Consider the following 20,048-nt stretch of genomic DNA (forward strand, 5'->3'; position numbering starts at 1 on the left):
CCGCAGGCCCCAGGTGCCTTGGGAGTGCTGACGGGCACCCCAGTGGGGGTGGTGGGGGAAGAGATCAGGAGTTGGTGGTGTGTGCTGCAGCCACCCTCGAGGCTGGCTCTTCTCCCCATCCTGTCAGCCTCCCATCCCCCTGAGGTACAGGGGTTGGGGTAGGGTGTTCATCCATCCCCCCGGAGGTGTGGGGGCTGGGGTAGAGTGTCCATGCAGGGGGATTGGAAGAGCCCCCCGTGGCTGTTTCTTCTTCCTTCTTCCCAGTCTGGGCTCCTGTCAGACACTTTCCTCAGAACCCCGGGAATTTGGCTCTGGCCTCCCGCCCTTCGCCGAGCACACATCAATATGCAAATAGGTCGTTACGGGGACACCATCATGGGCAAATTAGCATATTACCTTTTTATATGTGTAGATTCTGGGTGCAAGCATAGGTTAAAAATTAAAGAGTTTTGTTTCAATGGACCTCTTTGTGGTAAATCCAAATTGTGGGAGGGAAAGCTATAATCTAAGGAAGAAGGCTCCATTATCTGTTAGGGGGTGAAGCATATATGGCCAAGTAAAGTAAGAAGAGATGAAAGCCTCACACTGGATTTTTACATGCTCTATAAGACATTATGATGATGACAAAATAGTATTGGCTCTGTAGTTAAAAGACCTGGGTTTGAAACTCAGTTCTGCCACTCAATTGTTTTGTGATCATAAACAATTAAATTCTCTGAGCCATAAATTTTTACTTGGATAATAAAGATACTATTCACAAAGCTATTATGAGATTCCATAAAATACACATAAAACACTTAGCATCCATGCCTGGTACATAATAGGAACTCAATATAACTTAACAGGTTTTCCTCAATAGATAGGGTACTAAAGTTACTCAATAATATATTAGCTTCAAGGCAATTTTTAAATTCTTTTTTCTTTCATGTATGTACTCCCTCAAAATCTGGACACAGATATGATTATTTGCAGGCTACTATTTCTAGGCTCTTTCAAGGAATAGATGATCAGTTATTGAACACCAAGATACATTCTTGACACGTTATCCCCTCTATATTACTTATATACACTTTCTTCTTGTATTAGACTTTGTTTATAAGTACTTAAAGAATAAAAAAGTCATTATCTAACCCCCATTGCCTGAGTCTCTTCCTAAATTCTCTATCTTAGCTAACGTCCCATTATCCAGCTTTCCACCCAGACTAGACATGAATCATCCTATATTTCATCTTCTCACCTTATATTTTAATCAATTACCAAGTGTGATGTGATTAATACTAATTACTAAACCAACCTGAAACGTTTTTCCACTAAATTGAATTATCTTTAGTTCAGGTCTTCAGTATTCCTGCCTTTAACTATAGCAACTGATCTCTTTCCCATTATTGCCTTCATTGCAATTAACCCTCTATACCAGTGGTTCTCAACCTTCTGGCCCTTTAAATACAGTTCCTCATGTTGTGACCCAACCATAAAATTATTTTCGTTGCTACTTCATAACTGTAATGTTGCTGCTGTTATGAATCATAATGTAAAGATCTGATATGCAGGATGGTCTTAGGCGACCCCTGTGAAAGGGTTGTTCGACCGCCAAAGGGGTCGCGACCCACAGGTTGACAACCGCTGCTCTATACTAATTGTTTTTAGAATATTTACTCAGTTACTTTAGCAGTGGTACCTTTTACTTAGAGCAACTTTTTTATTTATTTAAAGGAAATCCTATATGAATTAGAACATGTAAAATTTTAATTAAGGCAGAAATGGGGAACCTGAAAAAAAGTACTTCACCAATTTCATGTCAGCCAGTAAGGAAAGTCCTTGAAAGACACTTTAGAAACCAGTGGTCTATAGGAAAAATCTTAGAAGGCTAAACATCTATAATAATAAAAGCATAATATGCTAATTAGACTGGATGTCCTTCTGGTCGAAGCCCAGGCTGCGAGGGAAGCCTGGGTCCCGGGTGCCAGAGGGAAGCGGGTGCTGGCAGCCAAGGGAAGGAAGGCCTACTCTTGCACGAATTTCATGCATCAGGCCTCTTGTAATAAATAAAAGGCTAGCTTCACAAGTTGTCTTTTCCAACCCCTTCTATTCTAACCATATCACCTATGAGTCTCTAACCTCAAATCTCTGCTCCTATATCTTCAAATTAATTGTCATTTCCCCTAGCACACCAAGCTATTTCTCATCAATTTATATCTGTCTATATTTTCTCTGGTTAGAATTTTCCCCCCTTGATTCTCCATTTGTCTAAAACTCATTCTATAAGACATAGAGCCAAAGTTCCTATCCCTCTGGGTATTACCCAATTTACCAAATTGATTTAGTTGCTCCCTTTTCTGTGATCTTATAGTACCTTGTATATACTTGCATTATAGTCCCTACCACACTTTAAAGAAATTATTAGTTTAAATGTCCTTCTCCCTAATTCTATTATGACAAAGAATGTTACTTGTAATTGTGCATTATCTAGGACTTAATACCCAAAATACAGTAAGTGCTTTGTAAATATTTGTATCATTTAATTTATAAAGATCTCATTGTTATTAAATTCAGTTTCTACCACATAACTCTAATGATTTTAAAGTTTTAATTAAATAAATATTAAGCTTAAGTGTTTTGTATACTTTTAGGTTATTATTTAGAAAATCAAAAAAGTTCAATGCTAATTTATGAGATATTTTTATGGGAGCACTGTTTATCAGTGTTCAATGAAAAACACTGAATTATGATTTAAGACAATGACAACTTGCACTTTCTTCTTTTCTAATCATAAGGTTTCTATACCAGAAGTGCATCTTCTTTCTACTTTTTAACCTGGAGTAGTATCTTGTACAAGATTCACAAATGCTCAGAACCCTTGAAAAACAAGCAAACAAAAAATTTTACTGAAACATTTAAGTAAGCACGTGTGCTGCATCAAATCCTAGAAGGATTTGAGACAATGCTAGTTTGGCCAGTGTACCTCCCCTAAACCCCTTCCCCAACACACATAATCATACATACATACATACATACATACATACACAAAATAAAGTTTTAAAAGTGATTTTCTGCAAGAAAATAATTAGTTTTTTAAGTCATATCCATTTGATTTGAGTCACTAGAGTAACAAAACTGTTTACATGAATACTCAAAAAATTCAATAACATAACCTCTAGTAAATCTTGAAAAGCTCTGAAGGACAAAGCGGTTAGATCAATATTAGTTTATTTCAAATGCTGAGCAGCATAAAGAGACAAGGCAGATCATGGGATGGATTTTATTACCTGTGGGAGTGATAAGTCCTGGTGATAAGAGGCCTGGAACTGAATGTGGCAGAAGGCGCGCATTGTCCTGCAACACTCCCAAGGAGCGTTTAGGAGGCCTGCCAGGCCTTGAACTGTTGAAAAACAGACAAACAAAGATCAGGTTAAAAATGTACACTTTTTGCAAATACAATTGCTTACTACATTTGCCTCCTAAATCTTAATTGGCAAGATTGATAGAATTTTATATTAAAGACTATGTTCATTGATTACTAAAAGACCAGTATTTTCCTTCTCACTAAATTTCCCAACATATGGCAAACATTTAAACTATAAAAGATCAATTTCTATTTTAGAATCCATTTATAAGCTAGCACTTTGCAATACAGTTTACCTGTTATGAGAAACCCACTTACCCCCTGCTGTTAAAGCTACACTTGATCCCTGGTATTAATACATGCTACTGAGATCTGAGATAGTAACTCACAGAGTTAAAGTTGTATGGACTGTGAAGTGATTCTCTGTCCAGCATGCCAGAGGTAAGGGGTAAAGAGTTGAGAGATATAGAGTACAAACTAATGTTTATTAGCATTTCCACAGCTGCCAGAGCACACAAGGAACAAAAGACCCCCACTCTCAGTAGGATTTTTTTCCAACTTTTTAAAACCAGGCTGTATAATTAGCAGTGCACTCTCTTGGAGTGGCTGTACTAGCAAAAGCTACCACCTTTGCAATCTAGGCTGTCTTCTTTCACAAGTTGATTGGTGATTTTAACTGATGAGTTGAGGCTAAACTTATAACATTAACCTAACCTAGTCCACTTGCACATTCTTCACCCTAGTGTGAACAGTTCAGGAATTGAAGTAGCAAATGTTAATCCATAAAATAATGAAATAGAAAATCAGTACCTGGCCTTCATCTTGTACCCTAATACAGTCAGTATACTGAATACATCATTTGGAAGCTGTCACTACAATGAAGAGATACATAAGTCTCTTTATAGCATCAAGTCATTCTCAAGTCACCCAATATATTTCAAATATTACTTTCAAATGTTGCCTAATATATTGCTGTTGCTTTTTAGTAGAAATGCAGTTTGCAAAATTGAATAAGAGGTCTTTTGATAAAATACTGCAAAAAATACTACATTAAATAACCCAAGTCACAAAAATGTATGAGGTTCAGATAAAGAACACTTCCAAAAATGACTTTTGGTTCATAAAGAAATTTAAGTTGAATCTTATTCTATCAATTTTGCAGTAGCAAAGCGCTCCATCAATGTAAGAGAAACTCTGATTTTAAATGAAGACAACTTCTAGCAACCTTACACAGAGGTACCATTACCCAGTTCATTTTTCATATACTGCTGGTGTTATTTTCTTTCATTGTACATCAATATTGTATATCAGTCTAGCACAAAAGAGTCTGTTTTTCTCATTTAATGTTTCAATTTTATAAACGGACTCTCCTCTCCCTCTTTCTACTTGATTCTGGGCCATAATTTATTTTATTTAATTCAGTGTTGTTATCTTGTTTGCCCTTGCTCTGTTTTATGGCTAGTGATGAGAGAAATATGCTATTTACTTGAAGTGCCCTAAAGTTCCAAAATCACTGAACAATATTAATCAGAGAACATCCAGTCATTCGAAGAAGGCATGTTAGCTTTTTAAATAATCTTCACCAAATCTGTACTTTTTAAGTGCTTCTTTGGGTCTTTCTACTTGTCAGAACTTGAGCCTACTAACTTTATTCAAGTCCACCTGATTTCTCTTTGTAATTTTCCATTGTAAACATTTCAGTGCTGTCTTCATGGTCATGATCACTTTCAGATGGGCTATATCCAGAAGTAAGCAGCCTGGTGCTCCCTCTACTTCCATATTATGAGCCGGCCATTGACAGTACACTTTGAAAGCTATACGGTTTAAATCATTCTCATCCAAATTTCTTGGTCCATCTCACTGTTTGACATAGTTCTTTCCATTAAGCTGACAGGCTTGGGAGGCATTGGAGGCCCCTTAGTCTGGTGGTTCTATCTTTCATATCAATATTTGAAAGAATTGGTCAAACTTCCCACCATCAGATCTATATTGGAAAATTCATGGCTTAGGTCACAAATGGCTTCATTGTATTTACTGCATATGCCATCCTAACATTTTTTTAGGGTATAACTTTTTTATGTTGGTACGATTGTGAGCCTTCCCAACTAGAATGTAAGTCCCATGAAGGCAGCACATATTTCTGGTTTTGTCACTGAATCCTAAGCAATTTTCATAGTGTCTCGCACACAGTAGGATTCAGTAAATGCTTAATTAAATCAGTTCATTAATAATGACAGGAAATATTATCTCACTGTTGCTACAACTTCCAAATATTCCTTACATTGTTCTACTCTCCGTGACCACATGCATCTCAAGTTAGTTGCATTATATAGTCCATCAAATAACTGCTTTTAAGTCTTGGATTCTACAGCCATTATAGAACCTTCAAAATATGATTCATTCAAATCTGACTATATACAAGGTTAAAGGGTAGATGCCACTATCTCATGTGTGAGAGGTTCTACAAACTTCAACACGTACTTAAGGACTAAAAATCTCTGGAGTTGTACATATACAGTGACAATATTACTAATTCAATCATCCAGTAAAGGAATATGTACTAGGTGCCCATTCAGTATGAATCTGGTGTTAGAACTAGGTATGAGAGTCACAAAGGTTAAAATGTAAGCTTGACAAGGTTAAGGGTTTTGGTCTGTTGTTTGATATATTGTAAGGATGTAGAACAGCTTCTGCCTTTGAGGAGCTTATGGCTAGTGATAAAGATTTGTGTTTGACCTGTTCTTTAAAATTTATGATTAACTCTTTAGTGAGTATGATTATGTGATATCCACTTCCAAACTTGTTTAGATTTATCGGTGAGCAAAATTCTCATTCGGATGCCTTCATTTTTACAAGAAGACTTGGGCCCCTAGAATAAGTTAATTAGAATCAAGTTTGTGAAAGTGTTCCATACTAATGTAAGATGGTTTCATTTTTACTTTTAGACCTAATGATCCTCTGTAGTAAGATATTCCTAGCACTAAATTTCTTGCATTTCCTTTCAAAGAACACAAGCCTGACAGCATGATGAAAGACTATAAAGAGCTCCATAGAATGCTGGTAAAAATCTTCTTGATAGATAATCCTGCCATACTTCTGATCTTTAAGAGCTCTATTAACATTAGGCATATATTTACATATTAATCAAGACAAATAAACATGTGGTGATTTAACCAGAAAACTGTTTTTTAGATGACAATTTAATTAGCATGGGTTGAAAGCTCCATCATTGCAGCATCCTGATTCTGCTAAAATATTGATTGCATTACTGATTTCAGTAATGCTTTATTTTATAGAGTATAAATAACCATGTAATTACTCTTTAATTAAATGGTAATTGCTTGTTGGCAATTATTTGTTTTCAGTTTAATTACAAGGTTATTTGTACTCTGTAAAATAAAATAGGCCTCTTTTTAGAATTTGCCACCCAAATAGCTCAGTGGATGTATCACCCATAATACCACAAACAAACGTTGTTAAAGTACAAGAAAAACAACCCCATGAAAAAGCAAAATTTTAATTAAATAATTCAGCTAAATCTTTGAGACATTCAGCTTTATAGAATCAATATTGTGTGTAACATAAAGAATCATTATTTTCTCTGGGTCCAGATTATCTTTTAACCAAATTTACCTTGGTATGTATTTTACCCTTCTTTCTGCAAACTTCTTTAGAAGAAATGAAAGAATATCTGAGCTTCGTGAGATTAAAGAATAATCCAACTTGAAATATAGTATATCCACAGCATTTCATATTTCCGCAGTTGAAGTGAATTATAAAGTGCTACCTTGCCATTTATATACTTTGTAGAGTTGGCAGTTCCCTAAGAGGGAAATTCAGTAGGTCTTCTGTTGTCAACAGGATATGATACATTCTATGATATATTTATTTGAAGTTGTAATAGCTGATATTTTGCTCATTGAAATTATGACATTTCACTGTTGAAATTTTATTTCATGTCATCAGTCATTTATATATGAATCAAGGAGTAACTTAGGTGAGTGATTTTGTTGTTTCAAAGAAAAATATTTTGTTAGTAAATTCATTCATGATGTCATGAGCCTTCAAGATAGTTAATATAAACCATATGGTCACACATGATTTAGTGAGGAATCACAAGTCATGTCATCCTCTTTAATGAAAGGTTGGCTTAAAATTCTTTAAAGAAACACTTGTAACATTCTAGGACAAACTAAACAAATTGCTGAAGATAAAGTGGCAGTTAAAGTGGGTATTAACAACAACTTGTAAAGACCACTGCAGTTGGATTCCTGAAGTGGGCTGTTAATAATGACCTGGGGTTTACTTTTCAGAGCTATCACTGATATTTAAAATCCCTTGGAATGGTCCCTGAATGTGTCATTTTTTGGATTACATTAGAAGCCATGAAAACAACAAATAACACTCACTTTGAAGGAATTGTTTACTTGACTGTAAAAATGCTACTCTTTAAATGTGCTGTTAAATTAAATGAATCTTTTTGAAAGAATGGAAAGTCTTTTAATTGCATCATGGATTAATAATAACCTCTTAGGTCTGGCATTTATTACAACATTTCAAGGATGCCAATGGTAGTTAAACTCTACTTGACCTTTTAGTGTTTATGAAGAGAAACAAACTCTGACCTCACAGCAACCTGAATCCATCTTCTCTCAGTGTTGGCAAACTGATCACTTTTCTAACTATTGCACTGGATTGTATTCCCAACCAGATCAAAGCCAGTAGCAACCAATTCAGCAAGCCAGAAGTCATCCATGCAAAATGGGCAATTAACATTAATCATATATGAAATTGTTCAAGCTGATAACTGGAACCTTGTCACTATGGTAACTCTCATAAAATGGTGCTTATGTTAAACTGGGCGTCAATCAGCCCTTGGTTCATGGGAACTTAAAATGTGGTTCATCATGTCTCTAGTAGCTATCAATACAAGGAACAAAAACACACTGGAGGCAAGGTCATTTATATTCCATTACTATTTACTCCATACTTTAGTCCCTACATGCACATCCAAAACTTAAATTTGGATATATTAAAAGTATCAACACCAGCATTCACTTACAGCCAGGGAAGATAAGGAAAGTACCTTTAACGTAGGGTGTTCAGAGGATGAAGGAAATCTTCTACTTATTAATGAGTCACATATTACAATGTCAAGGATCATGTAGAACAATTCAGATTTATGCATTAATATTATAATTGTAATGAATTGAATTATTTATAGCTTTTATTTTGGTTTTTAATATTCTTATTTTATTAGTTTTATTTTATTTATTATCATCTAGTGAACACATATTTAACAGAGTTACATCTCTTTGGAAAATTGAAACTTTGCAGTAACATGCTAACTGATAATTTTAATATTTTCTTAATGTGTATTTTATCACATATAAAAATAGTAGAGCTATTATTTTAAATTGTCATGTTTGATTTCCTTGCTAACACTGAATTTCTGTTTTTCCTTCAATAAAAAAAGAAATCTGATATAATAAACAATTTAAAGGTTGACTACTCACTTGATAGAAAGTATAACTGTGAAACTATTTTATACTTCATTTACTTGACTCTGCTCCCTATTTAAATTAAATGTGCTCTAGGCTCGTGTCAGGACCTTTAAACAAGATCTCTCTTTGTCATAAATTGAATTCTAATACAATTCTTAGTATAATTAACAAAGATTATATAAAAGACATGCTGACGAATGACTGGGATTCTTAGCAGCCTCTTTTTGCTCTGCTTGTGTAATTCATATTAGCATCAGTGGAATTAATGCACCTTAGTAAATCTTACCATAAATCAAATTAAATAAATATTTGTCATTCTAAGGTGTATCATATCAATGTCAGACACATGTTTTAAAATAAAGGCATTCTTGAATTCAAAGAGTATATCACCATGTAAAACTTCTAATATTAAGGGAATGGATAAGAAGTTATCCATTCTTTTGGATATAACCTACATATGCCTCTCCAAATCCCACTCTCCACACCTCCCTTCTCTTGCTTTGCTAGCGATACAGGCATGGTTTCAGTTACCAAAACTATAAACTTAAGGATAATTTTGATTCTCCCTCATTCTCTCCTTTCATCTTCAATCTTTAATATTTTGGTTCCAGTGCGATATACGTTGTAAATTTCCATCTTTTTCTATTCTTATGTCTAGCAACATAATTCAGGCCCTCATCACTTCATGTCCAAGTTATTTTAAACAGGTGGCTTCGTTGTTCCAATCCATTCTATATAAACTGTGCTATGAATTTTGGAGAAACATCTCTTTCATTATATAATCTTTTACTGAGTCTAGAACATTCAATATTTCCTGACTGCATATTATAAAATAAAATCTAAATGCCTTAGTCTAGATATCTGCCTTAATACATTTCTTCCCTTTTCTCCAATTATTTCTTAAATGAGTCTTCTACTCCAGCTAGGTAAGTCAATTCACTATCTGCTATATTTGACCCTAGACCATTTTCTTTATGAAATATCTTTAAGGTATTAGGGTTCCTGGGGAAACATCTTGCTAATTTTCACTGCCTTAGGAAGGCTTCAGTATAACCTGCTGAAACTGCTGCTATTTTTCTGTAAGGTCACTGCCTTTTGCTTTGTATCATAGCAAAAGCTTTCTTTAGCACAAAGGGCACTTTAGTACTAGCATTAGGGAGCTTGTTACGACAAGCCTAACTATTGTTTTTCATGTATGGCAAATGAAGTCCCATTGATAATTGTCAGTCTGTGTATAGTCCCATGGTGATCTCTATAGTTAAAATTTCAAGTTTGAATGTCAATCAGAAAATGCAGGAGCAGGGTATTAATATCACAACTCAAGAGAGCTTAGAAATTAAGCAAGACATTTAGGAAGTTAATCGCTATTAACCTCTATGTTTAGGGATACAGTCTGAGAGCACACATTCAATTAGTGATATGAAGGTCTGGGTGGAGGTGCAAAGGGGGGTTTAATTGGGGATTTGTGTAATACAGTCAACAATGAAATATAAATTAAAAAAAAGAAATACAGAAGACAGTTTCCATGCTGATTTATGATCTTTTTTTTAAAGTTCTGCTCTACATGGATAAACAGTAGCAACTCATCTACACTAATAAAAGAGAAATATGTAAATTGACCATCACTTTGTGACACCCACCAGCCAATCAGGAGTATGCAAATTAGTGGGACAAAGATGGCGGCGGCCACAGAGCCAGCAAAGCAGGCGGGAGGCTGGGGTCACCCCTGGCAATGGAGGAAGCCAAGCTTCCTGCCCGCCTGGGCCGGCCACCAAAGGAGGGGCCTGTGGGTGGCAGCCACAGAGCAGGTCAGAGTGTGCTAAAGGCTTGGGTCGCCGGGGGCAACCCAAGCTTCCTGCCTGCCCTGGCCAGCCACTAAAGGAGGGGCCTGTGGACGGCCTGCATAGAGCTGACCTGAGCACAGGAGGCTTGGGTTGTTAGGGCCGGCTGCTGAGGGAGGGGCCTTTAAACAGCCCCCAGCCCCTTACCCAGGCTGGCCAGGCACCCCCAGTGGGGACCCTCACCCCATGGGGGCTTGGCTGGCCTGCAAACTGCCCCAGCCCCTCACCCAGGCCAACACCATCCCCAGTGGGGACCCCCACCCCAATGGAGGCATGGCGAGCCTGCAAACCACCACAGGCCCTTGCCCAGGCTGCCCAACCCCCAAGGGAACCCCCACCCTGATCCAGGACACCCTTCAGGGCAAACCAGCTAGCCCCCACCCATGCACTAGGCCTCTATCTATACTAATAAAAGGGTAATATGCTAATTAGACTGGGAGACCTTCCAGGAGACCTTCTCGACATTCTTCTGGACAAAGCCATGGTGGCGGGGCTGAGATAGAGGTGGTTATGAGCCAAGAGGGGAGGGCAGTTGTGGGTGCTCAAGCCAGGGGGGAGGCATTGGGGGTGATCAGGCTGGTGGGGGTGGGGCAGTTGGGGGTTGGGCCTAAACTGGCAGTAGGACATCTCTCTTGCAATTTGGGACTGCTGGCTCCTAACCACTCACCTGCCTGCCTGCCTGATATCCCCTAACTGCCTCTGTCTGCCTGCCTGATTGCCCCTAACCCCTCTGCCTGCCTGCATGATTGCCTACAACTGCCCTCCCCTGCCAGCCTGATCTTGCCCCAACTGCTTTCCCCTGCCAGCCTGATCTCACCCTCAACTGCCTCTGCCTGCCTGATCTCATCACCAGCTGCCCTCCCCTGCCAGCCTGATCTCGTCCCCAACTGCCCTCCTCTGCCATCCAATTTGGTTCTGATTGGTCAGTTTCTATGCCAATCAGCATCTCTGGGCCTATCACTGGGGCCTGATCAGAAAGGCGGGGCTGATTAGCAGCCCCAGTGGAGGCTTAGAGAGAAATGGAGGCACAGCTGCTGGCCAGACTGGGAGAGAAAGAGAGAGGCAAGTGCTGATCAAAAGCTGCCACAGAGGCAACGGATCAGTCCCTGCTTCTCTCTTCAGGCCTCTCTCTGGCCCTGATTCGCAGCCCCCTCAGCAGTCAGTGCTGGGGCTGACTTCCAGTTGGTTGAGCCTTGGTCGTTACTGGTTGTTATGACCCATGGTTTTTATATATTAGGATGTAAAACAGGATATTGTAAAAAATTGTTACAAAATTTTCATTAAGATGTTTCTTATATATCCTTATATTGGCTGGGCCACAAAAAATATTCATTGTGGGCCACATATGGCCTACAGGCTGCTAGTTTGACATGCTTGCACTGGAGCATTGATACATTATTAGCATGCTTTTCTAAAAAGTTATTTTTCTTCTTAAATTATGGTTTCCATAAGGCCACACAATTCAAAAGTCCAGCAAGGGACTGTGAACTCAGAAACTCTGAATTTATCTGTATCATTGATTTCATTTGTGATGTGAAACTCAACCTCTCTATGCTTCAGTTTCATCATCTGCTAAATGAGTACTAACATTATTTGATTCAAGGAATTATGAGAAATTGTAAACTCATCTTTCTAAAATTCTCCATAATAAAATAATGTACAAGAAGGAGAAAGAAACAACCAATGTGTAAGCATCTTTGAGCAGAATTTTCCAATTTTAAATAGATTTTCAATTTGTATAGTAATGTTGTGTTGCACCATACAATTTCTTTGATAATGTTTTTTTACAGAGGTGTCCCTAAAGCTCTATTATTTCCCATTTTTAGCTGTTCTAAATAAAAAACACTATTACTTCCAGCATTCAATTCATCAAAAACATCCTTCTACTTTACTGTATTTAAGTAAACAAACAATAAATCCAACATCTGGCAAAGATTACTTTCCTGTTTCCCTCTATCGTCCCATCACCCAATGTGAATAAACTCTTCCTATAAAAAAAGAATATATTTCTAAACCAATGGCACATTCCCCCATAACTATAACATATATTTTCTTTAATGGTAAAAAATAAAGTCAATGTAATTTGCATATCTCCTTTTTGAAATAAAATAATATTTAGCGAGGTCAAAATGTCAGAGGATTTGAAGTTCTTAAACACTTTTGGCAATTTAACCCCATCAATGAAGTGTACTGAGAGCAATGAAAAATCAACCTCATGATAGAATTGGGGATGACCCTACTCTAACCCTCCTTCCAGCTTCAGAGCAACAAGGCATTTCTACATGTGCACAGCACTTTCATCTTTTCAGGTATTGTAAAAATGTAAATGAAATCCATCTCAGCACCATGGTAAAGGAAGCAGTTTGCCCTATTCTGCCTATTGCAAAAATTAAATGTAAATAGAATATAGCTATATGTCTAGACTCTCAGTTTCTTGATGGCAGGGACTATATCTTATTTATTGTGACTAACATAGTTCTTGGTACAAACAAAACATCAAGAAGGAAGGAAGGGAAGGAAGGAAGGAAGGAAGGAAGGAAGGAAGGAAGGAAGGAAGGAAGGAAAGAAGGGAGGGAGGGGAGAAGGAGGGAAAAAGAGAAGGGGAAAAAGGAGGGAGGGTTAAGATAATTATTTTGAACATTTTGCCAGGATACTTCATAAGGTGCATTTTTGTGAGATTCCTTTCGCATTTTAGAGGTAGAAATAAGACCCAAATATATTGATTTTCTCCTGAAGTCTCCCAGAACTTGTATAAAATACCAAAATTAACAGGTGATAGGGTTATCAATTAGTGCAACAAGAAGGAAGCACACTGAATATTTTTGAAATCTAAATTTAGAAATGAAACTTTTTTTTGAAAGTTAGGAAGATAAAAAAACTGAAAAATATTTTCCTTTAGTTTCTTATTTAAATGAAAGGATTGATTCTAATTGAAATGCACTTGGTTAGGAAAGCTATCCACAAGTTTAGCTTGAAACCTGGGGAAGCGAGGTCAGCAAGGTAACACAGTTTCTATTTAATTCTCAATTTACATTAAACCACAGGAAAATTAATCATTCTAAATAAGCTTCAAAGTAACTGAGGAAGGAAGGGGTTTTGTATTTTCCTAAGCCCTTGCTGAGAGGCTATTGTATCCTTTATCTTCCTGTCTTCCAGAAAGTTACTGGTTGCATTTAACTTAAACTATTCATTTACCCTTCAGATATAACATATTATGAGATGCTTTTCAATGAATATTAGCCTCTAAAGAGTACAAACTCTCTGACAGTTTCCTTTAAATTATGTGGATACACGAGCATTTTGCAAACCCATTTTCCCAACTGCACACATTATAATTTATACATTAAATACAACAGGGTTTCACCTTAGGCATCCTGCCAAGAATAATCATATTAGGTCTTTTTATACTTTAGTAAAATGATAATTATAAATGTGAAAATAGCAGCAAAGAAAAGGTGTTAAAAAGAATTTTGAATAATCTCCCCCAGTTGAACACAGGAAGGCTGATGAAGGACAGAAATTGTTGAGGGTAAGGGGCAAATCATTTTGGGGAGGGGGTGAGAGCTAACATGCCAAGTGCAAAGCATGACATACTAAACTGAAGGTGGGCTAGCTCTGTCTAATCGTCCCAAGCACAAACAAGCCTGCCTTTGTGCTGAAAGGACAGGAAAACTCACACATTCCCCATTGGAATTCATTGGTTAAAAGCCAGCAATGAAATTTACATGCAAAAGATTACTTACTGCTTGTACTTCCCAGGAGTTGGGGCTATCTAACAACTTAGCAACTATATTTTCCCTGAAGATAAATAGTATGTTCATTTAATTTGTCTTTTGTTACAACCTGAATGTGTATAATCTAATCTTGGAGTCTCTTCCTCCACACTACAGGTGCTTCCCTTTTGCTAATTAAACATTAACATTGTGCAATTGTTGGTGCTCTAAAATCGGTTGTTAATCACCTCTGACTAGGAAGATTGCAGAAAGTCTAAGTTGTGTTCCAGAAAAAAATTCAATAAATACAAGATGTTTCCGTCCTCTAAAACATTACACTGGAAGTTTATAGTTTATTTTTCAAGATTTCTACTTTAAATGGCATTGTTTTGCTACAACTTTATTCCTTGAAGGAGTGAGTAGGAGTGTGATATATGGATAAAGGATGTCCCTAAAGGAAGTATGTCATATTATTTAGGACCTCAAGTCAAAGTTAAAGGCAGGGGATTTTACCCAAATTTTACACATCTTGTCAGAAAATTCTTTTTATTTTTCTCCTGAAATGTACTGGTTAATGTTAAGGTTTACATGCTCCTATGAGCAACATCCATAACTCCAAGTAGTACTTTTAATATATGTACAAAAGGATATGGGTTTAAAGAGAATACAGACAAAAACATTAAATTCAGGAGTCAAATGTAGGTATGAGTGTGTGTACAAGTACATAAAATGAAAATCAGGACCCAAGTGAGATAAAAATATCCTGAATTGGATCCCTAGTCTATAATTTGGGATCTGAAAGCAGTGATGTGCTTGAACGAACTTGTACCAGCTTCTAAGCAGGAACTGTGTGTGTCAATTCCTAACTTCACATAGAGGATCTCGGGTTGGTGGCTTGAAATGGGCCCTGGTGGGAGTGTTTACACTATGGAAATCAGCAAAAACTACAGATCAGAGATCCACTCCCAGCCTAAGGCCCAGCCAGTTAAATATTTACCAGCACACAACTGTCTGAAAAGAAAGCACTGTGGGCATGATTTCTAAATCAAATAATTCTTCATTTGACCTTGCCATTTTAATTGTTTATACAATTTAAAATTAAACCATTATGTCTACAATGAAAAATCATGAAGGCCCTGGCTGGTAACTCAGTTGGTTAGAGCCTTGTCCTGATATTCCAAGGTTGTGTGTTCGATCCCATCAGGGCACATACAAGAGTCAACCAATGAATGAATAAATAAGTGAAACAACAAAATTTGATGTTTCTCTCTCTCTAAAATCAATAAATACATATTTTTTAAAGCATGAAGAAAGACATTGTAAAGTTTCTGAAATTAACAAATCTTAAGTATTGGAAACATATATGTGTTCCAAAACATGGAAAACTCCTTTTCTAAATATTTAGTAGTAAAGAAAAAGAGCATCATTAGAGGCATGAAAGCATTACAACAGATGTGGAACTGCCATTATTATCTCTAGGGTATTGGGCAAGTCACCTAAACCCTCTGGACTCCATCTATATATATAAAAGCCTAAGCGACCTTTACTACTGAACAACCGCAATGACTGGAAAAATTGGAACAACCGGTCGACTAGTCACTATGATGCGCACTGACCACCAGGGAGCAGACACTCAATGCAGGAGCTGGCCCCTGGTGGTCAATGCGCTCCCACAGAGGGAGCGCCACTCAGCCAAAAGCCGGTCTCACTGCTGACAAGCGCAGCTGTGGTGGCAGGAGCCTCTCCCGCCTCCTTGGACAGCCTGCAAACAGCCATCAGCCCCTCACCCAGACTGTCCAGGGACGCCAGCAGGACCCTCCACCCTGGAGGGGCTGTGGCCAGCCTGTAAACAGCCATGAGCCCCTCACCCAGGCTGGCCAGGCACCCCAGCAGGGACCCCCACCCAGAAGGGTCTGTGGCCAACCTGCAAAGAGCCATCAGCCCCTCACCCAGGCTGGCCACACCCTCATGGGGTAAGGGTCCCTGCTGGGGGGCTTGACCAGGCTGCAAACAGCCATTAGCCCCTCACCCAGGCTGGTCAGGCACCCCAGCGGGACCCCCACCCTGATCCGGGACACCTTTCAGGGCAAACCAGCTGGCCCCCACCTATGCACCAGGCCTCTATCCTATATAATAAAAGGGTAATATGCAAATTGACCCTAACAGCAGAGCGATTGGGAATCACTGGTCACTATAACACACACTGACTACCAGGGGGTAGATGCTCAATGCAGGAGCTGCCCCCTGGTGGTCAGTGTGCTCCCACAGGGGGAGCTCTGCTCAGTCACAAGCCAGGCTGATGGCTGCCAGCACAGCGGTGGTGGTGAGCCTCTTCCGCCTCCTCAGCAGCGCTAAGGATGTCCGACTGCAGCTAGGCCTGCTCCCTGCTGGCAAGTGGACATCCCCAGAGGGCTCCTGGGCTGCCAGAGGGATGTCTGACTGCCAGCTTAGGCCCAATCCCCTGGGGAGCAGGCCTAAGCCAGCAGGTGGTCATTCCCTGAGGGGTCCCAGGCTGCGAGAGGGCACAGGCTGGGCTGAGGGACCCTCCCAAGTGCACAAATTTTTGTGCACTGGGCCTCTAGTCTATATATATAAAAGCCCAGCGACCGTTACAGCAGAATCACCGGAATGACCAAAACAACCAGTCACTATGAAGCACACTGACCGCCAGGGGGCAGACACTCAATGCAGGAGCTACCCCCTGGTGGTCATTGCGCTCCCGCTGAGTTGGGCTCACAGGCTGGTGAGTGCAGCGGTGGTAGTGGGAGCTTCTCCCACCTCCATGGCTGTGCTAAGGAGCGGCAAGCCAAGAGGTAAGGACCGAGCAGGTGGGCAGTAAGGAACAAGCAGGCAGGTGGTTAGGAGCGAGCAGGCAGGTTGTAAGGAGCAAGGGGTCCCAGATTGAGAGAGGGTGCAGCAGATTGAGGGACCCCCTCCCCGCTCCCCTTGCACGAATTTCATGCATTGGGCCTCTAGTATATAACTAAAAACTGACTAGATTTGGAGTGACAAAAACAAGAATTAATTGATTTAAATATTTCAGTGTGTGAGATCATATAGTTGTAAGAAAAATGCTATTCAACAGGCATGCAAAAATTAAACATACAAGTGTTAAAGGAAAATATTTGCATATTAATAAATTTGTTTAGGCCATTTCTATAATTTGTTACAATTCATTAAAATTTATGGCAATTCATAACTGTAAAACATAAATTAAAAATCTAAAGTAAAACATGAAGTCAAAGATGACTGCTAGGTAACTGCCAGTTTCCTAAGCAAGGACAATTCTGAGGAATGATTTACAGTATGCTTATTCACACATTCGAAAATACAGATAATGTGATGTGCAGAAATAAAAAGCGTTTCCAAAACATGAACATGCTAATACCATGCCTATGCCAAGAACTTAGTTATTAATACTATTTTTTAAATATATTTTTATTGTTTTCAGAGAGGAAGGAAGAGGGAGAGAGAGATAGAACATTAATAATGAGAGAGAATCATTGATCAGCTGCCTCCTGCACACCCTCTACTGGGGATTGAGCCCACAACATGGACATGTGACCTTACCAGGAATCGAACCAGTTCATGATGCTCAACCACTGAGCAACACTAACTGGGAATTATATTATTGTAAATCAACTACCTGTGATGCAAATATATTTGCAGTATCATTGTTCAGCCATATGCCAATATTGTCATCACTCACTTTTATTTTTCTGGATAGATTTAGGTATTAATGAAATAGTTTATCATATTTCTAACTTTGATAAGAATTCCACTTATTTCATTGAAACTTTACTTTTATTACAATGATAGTTATAACTGAAATATAGAAGTTTATTTATACATAAAAATATGTCATATCTTATATAGCAGTCTGATATTCTTAAGTAAATATCAGATTTACAATTTAATGAATGTTTTATATTCCTATATGGAGGATGCCTGCATCTTTATATTTACTTGCGTACATCAATGATACTAAAAAACCATATTGAGCTTTTAGTAGGCCCTCATTAACTATTTCTGAGTTTTAAAAGTTGACCCAGAAAGGAAAACTTATAACTTAGAAGCAATTACAAATCAAGAGTAATCCATAAAAATTTTTTTCACTCCCTTATACCTTTTTTAATTTTTTAAAGCCTTGTTCCATGTATGCAAAACGTCACAGCTCTATCTTCCTGTAACTTTGTTATACTATTTTCTCACATTCAGTCATAAGGCTTTCACTGCCATTCAGAACTAGACAGCAATCAACATCCATGGTCAGGCTCGAGCAGGGCCAGCACTCTTTCCATTTAGGCCATACTAATAGGCAGAGAGAATCTTGTGGCCTTCTAAGTGAAAAGGCATGAAAAAGACCTCCAAGAATTATGACCACAGTTTGACTTTGCGGCCTTGCTCTGGAAAGATCATTTGTCAGGGCAATCAAGATTGCTTCTATCTTATTTGCATTCTAACATCCAAGTGAAAAGTTCTCTAGGAATTGATGAAAGTGTCCAGCTCATACCCTTCACCTATCTATTACTTGCGGTAGTTGTGTGACACAGAAACGTAAACATTTTGAATTATTTTAATACCAAATAGACCATTTTGAGCCTATTGCCAGTGTACCGAGGCAAGCCATTTGATATTAGGCAAGTCATCTAACTTCTATATCTTAGAACAGCGGTTCTCAACCTGTGGGTCGCGACCCCTTTGGGAGTCAAACGACCCTTTCACAGGGGTTGCCTAAGACCATTGGAAAACACATATATAATTACATATTGTTTTGTGATTAATCACTATGCTTTAATTATGTTCAATTTGTAACAATGAAAATACATCCTGCATATCAGATATTTACATTACGATCCATAACATAGCAAAATTACAGTTATGAAGTAGTAACAAAAATAATTTTATGGTTAAGGGTCACCACAACATGAGGAACTGTATTAAAGGGTCGCAGCATTAGGAAGGTTGAGAACCACTGTTTTAGAATCTTAATCTGAAAATTGAAATTATTAACACCTACCTCTCAGAGTTGTAGTAAATATACACACATATACACACACTATAAAGATATGCCTGTAGAGCAATGCCTGGTACATAGCCATGAATAATGGTGCTAAATAATTTGACAACTATTATGGGTAGTAGTGATTACTTAAGATTCTTAGAACTGTTAAGTCAATATAATTTATTTAATTGGTCTAATATTTTGCTCTCACTAAAGCATAGTATATAGTTTGCTGGGAGTTTTTTGATTACTGCTTCAAGTTCATTAGTTTTATTGGCCTTTCAGGTTTTTTTATTCTTCCTGATTCAATTTTGGAAGATTGTATTTTTCTAGGAATTTTTTCATTTAATCCACATTGTCCAGCTTGCTGGCATATAGTTGTTCATGGTATTTTCTTATAATGCCTTGTATTTCTGTGGTGTCAGTTGTTAATTCACCACTTTCATTTCAGATTTTATTTATTTTATTTATTTGCGTCCTCTCTGTTTCTTGATGAGCGAGGCTAAAGTTTCATCCATCTTGTTATCTTTTCTAAGAACCAGCTCTTGGTTTCATTGATCTTTGTTATTGTTTTTTTGTTTGTTTGTCTCTGTATATTTTATTTCTGCTCGGATCTTTATTATTTCATTCCTTCTACTTACT

General features: G+C 38.0%; 1 protein-coding gene across 3 annotated transcripts in view; it reads right to left on the minus strand.

The window, feature by feature from the left end:
• Nucleotides 1-20,048, minus strand: part of DACH2 (dachshund family transcription factor 2) — a 664,401-nt gene that overhangs the window by 366,350 nt on the left and 278,003 nt on the right. For all 3 annotated transcript variants that reach the window (XM_006082802.3, XM_006082800.3, XM_006082801.3), the window contains one exon: nucleotides 3,267-3,379. In XM_006082802.3, the coding sequence (XP_006082864.1) occupies nucleotides 3,267-3,379 (113 nt within the window). The remainder of the gene's footprint in view (nucleotides 1-3,266; nucleotides 3,380-20,048) is intronic.

Source organism: Myotis lucifugus, unplaced genomic scaffold (assembly GCF_000147115.1).
Source record: "Myotis lucifugus unplaced genomic scaffold, Myoluc2.0 scaffold_4, whole genome shotgun sequence".
In the NCBI taxonomy this organism is placed as follows: domain Eukaryota; kingdom Metazoa; phylum Chordata; class Mammalia; order Chiroptera; family Vespertilionidae; genus Myotis; species Myotis lucifugus.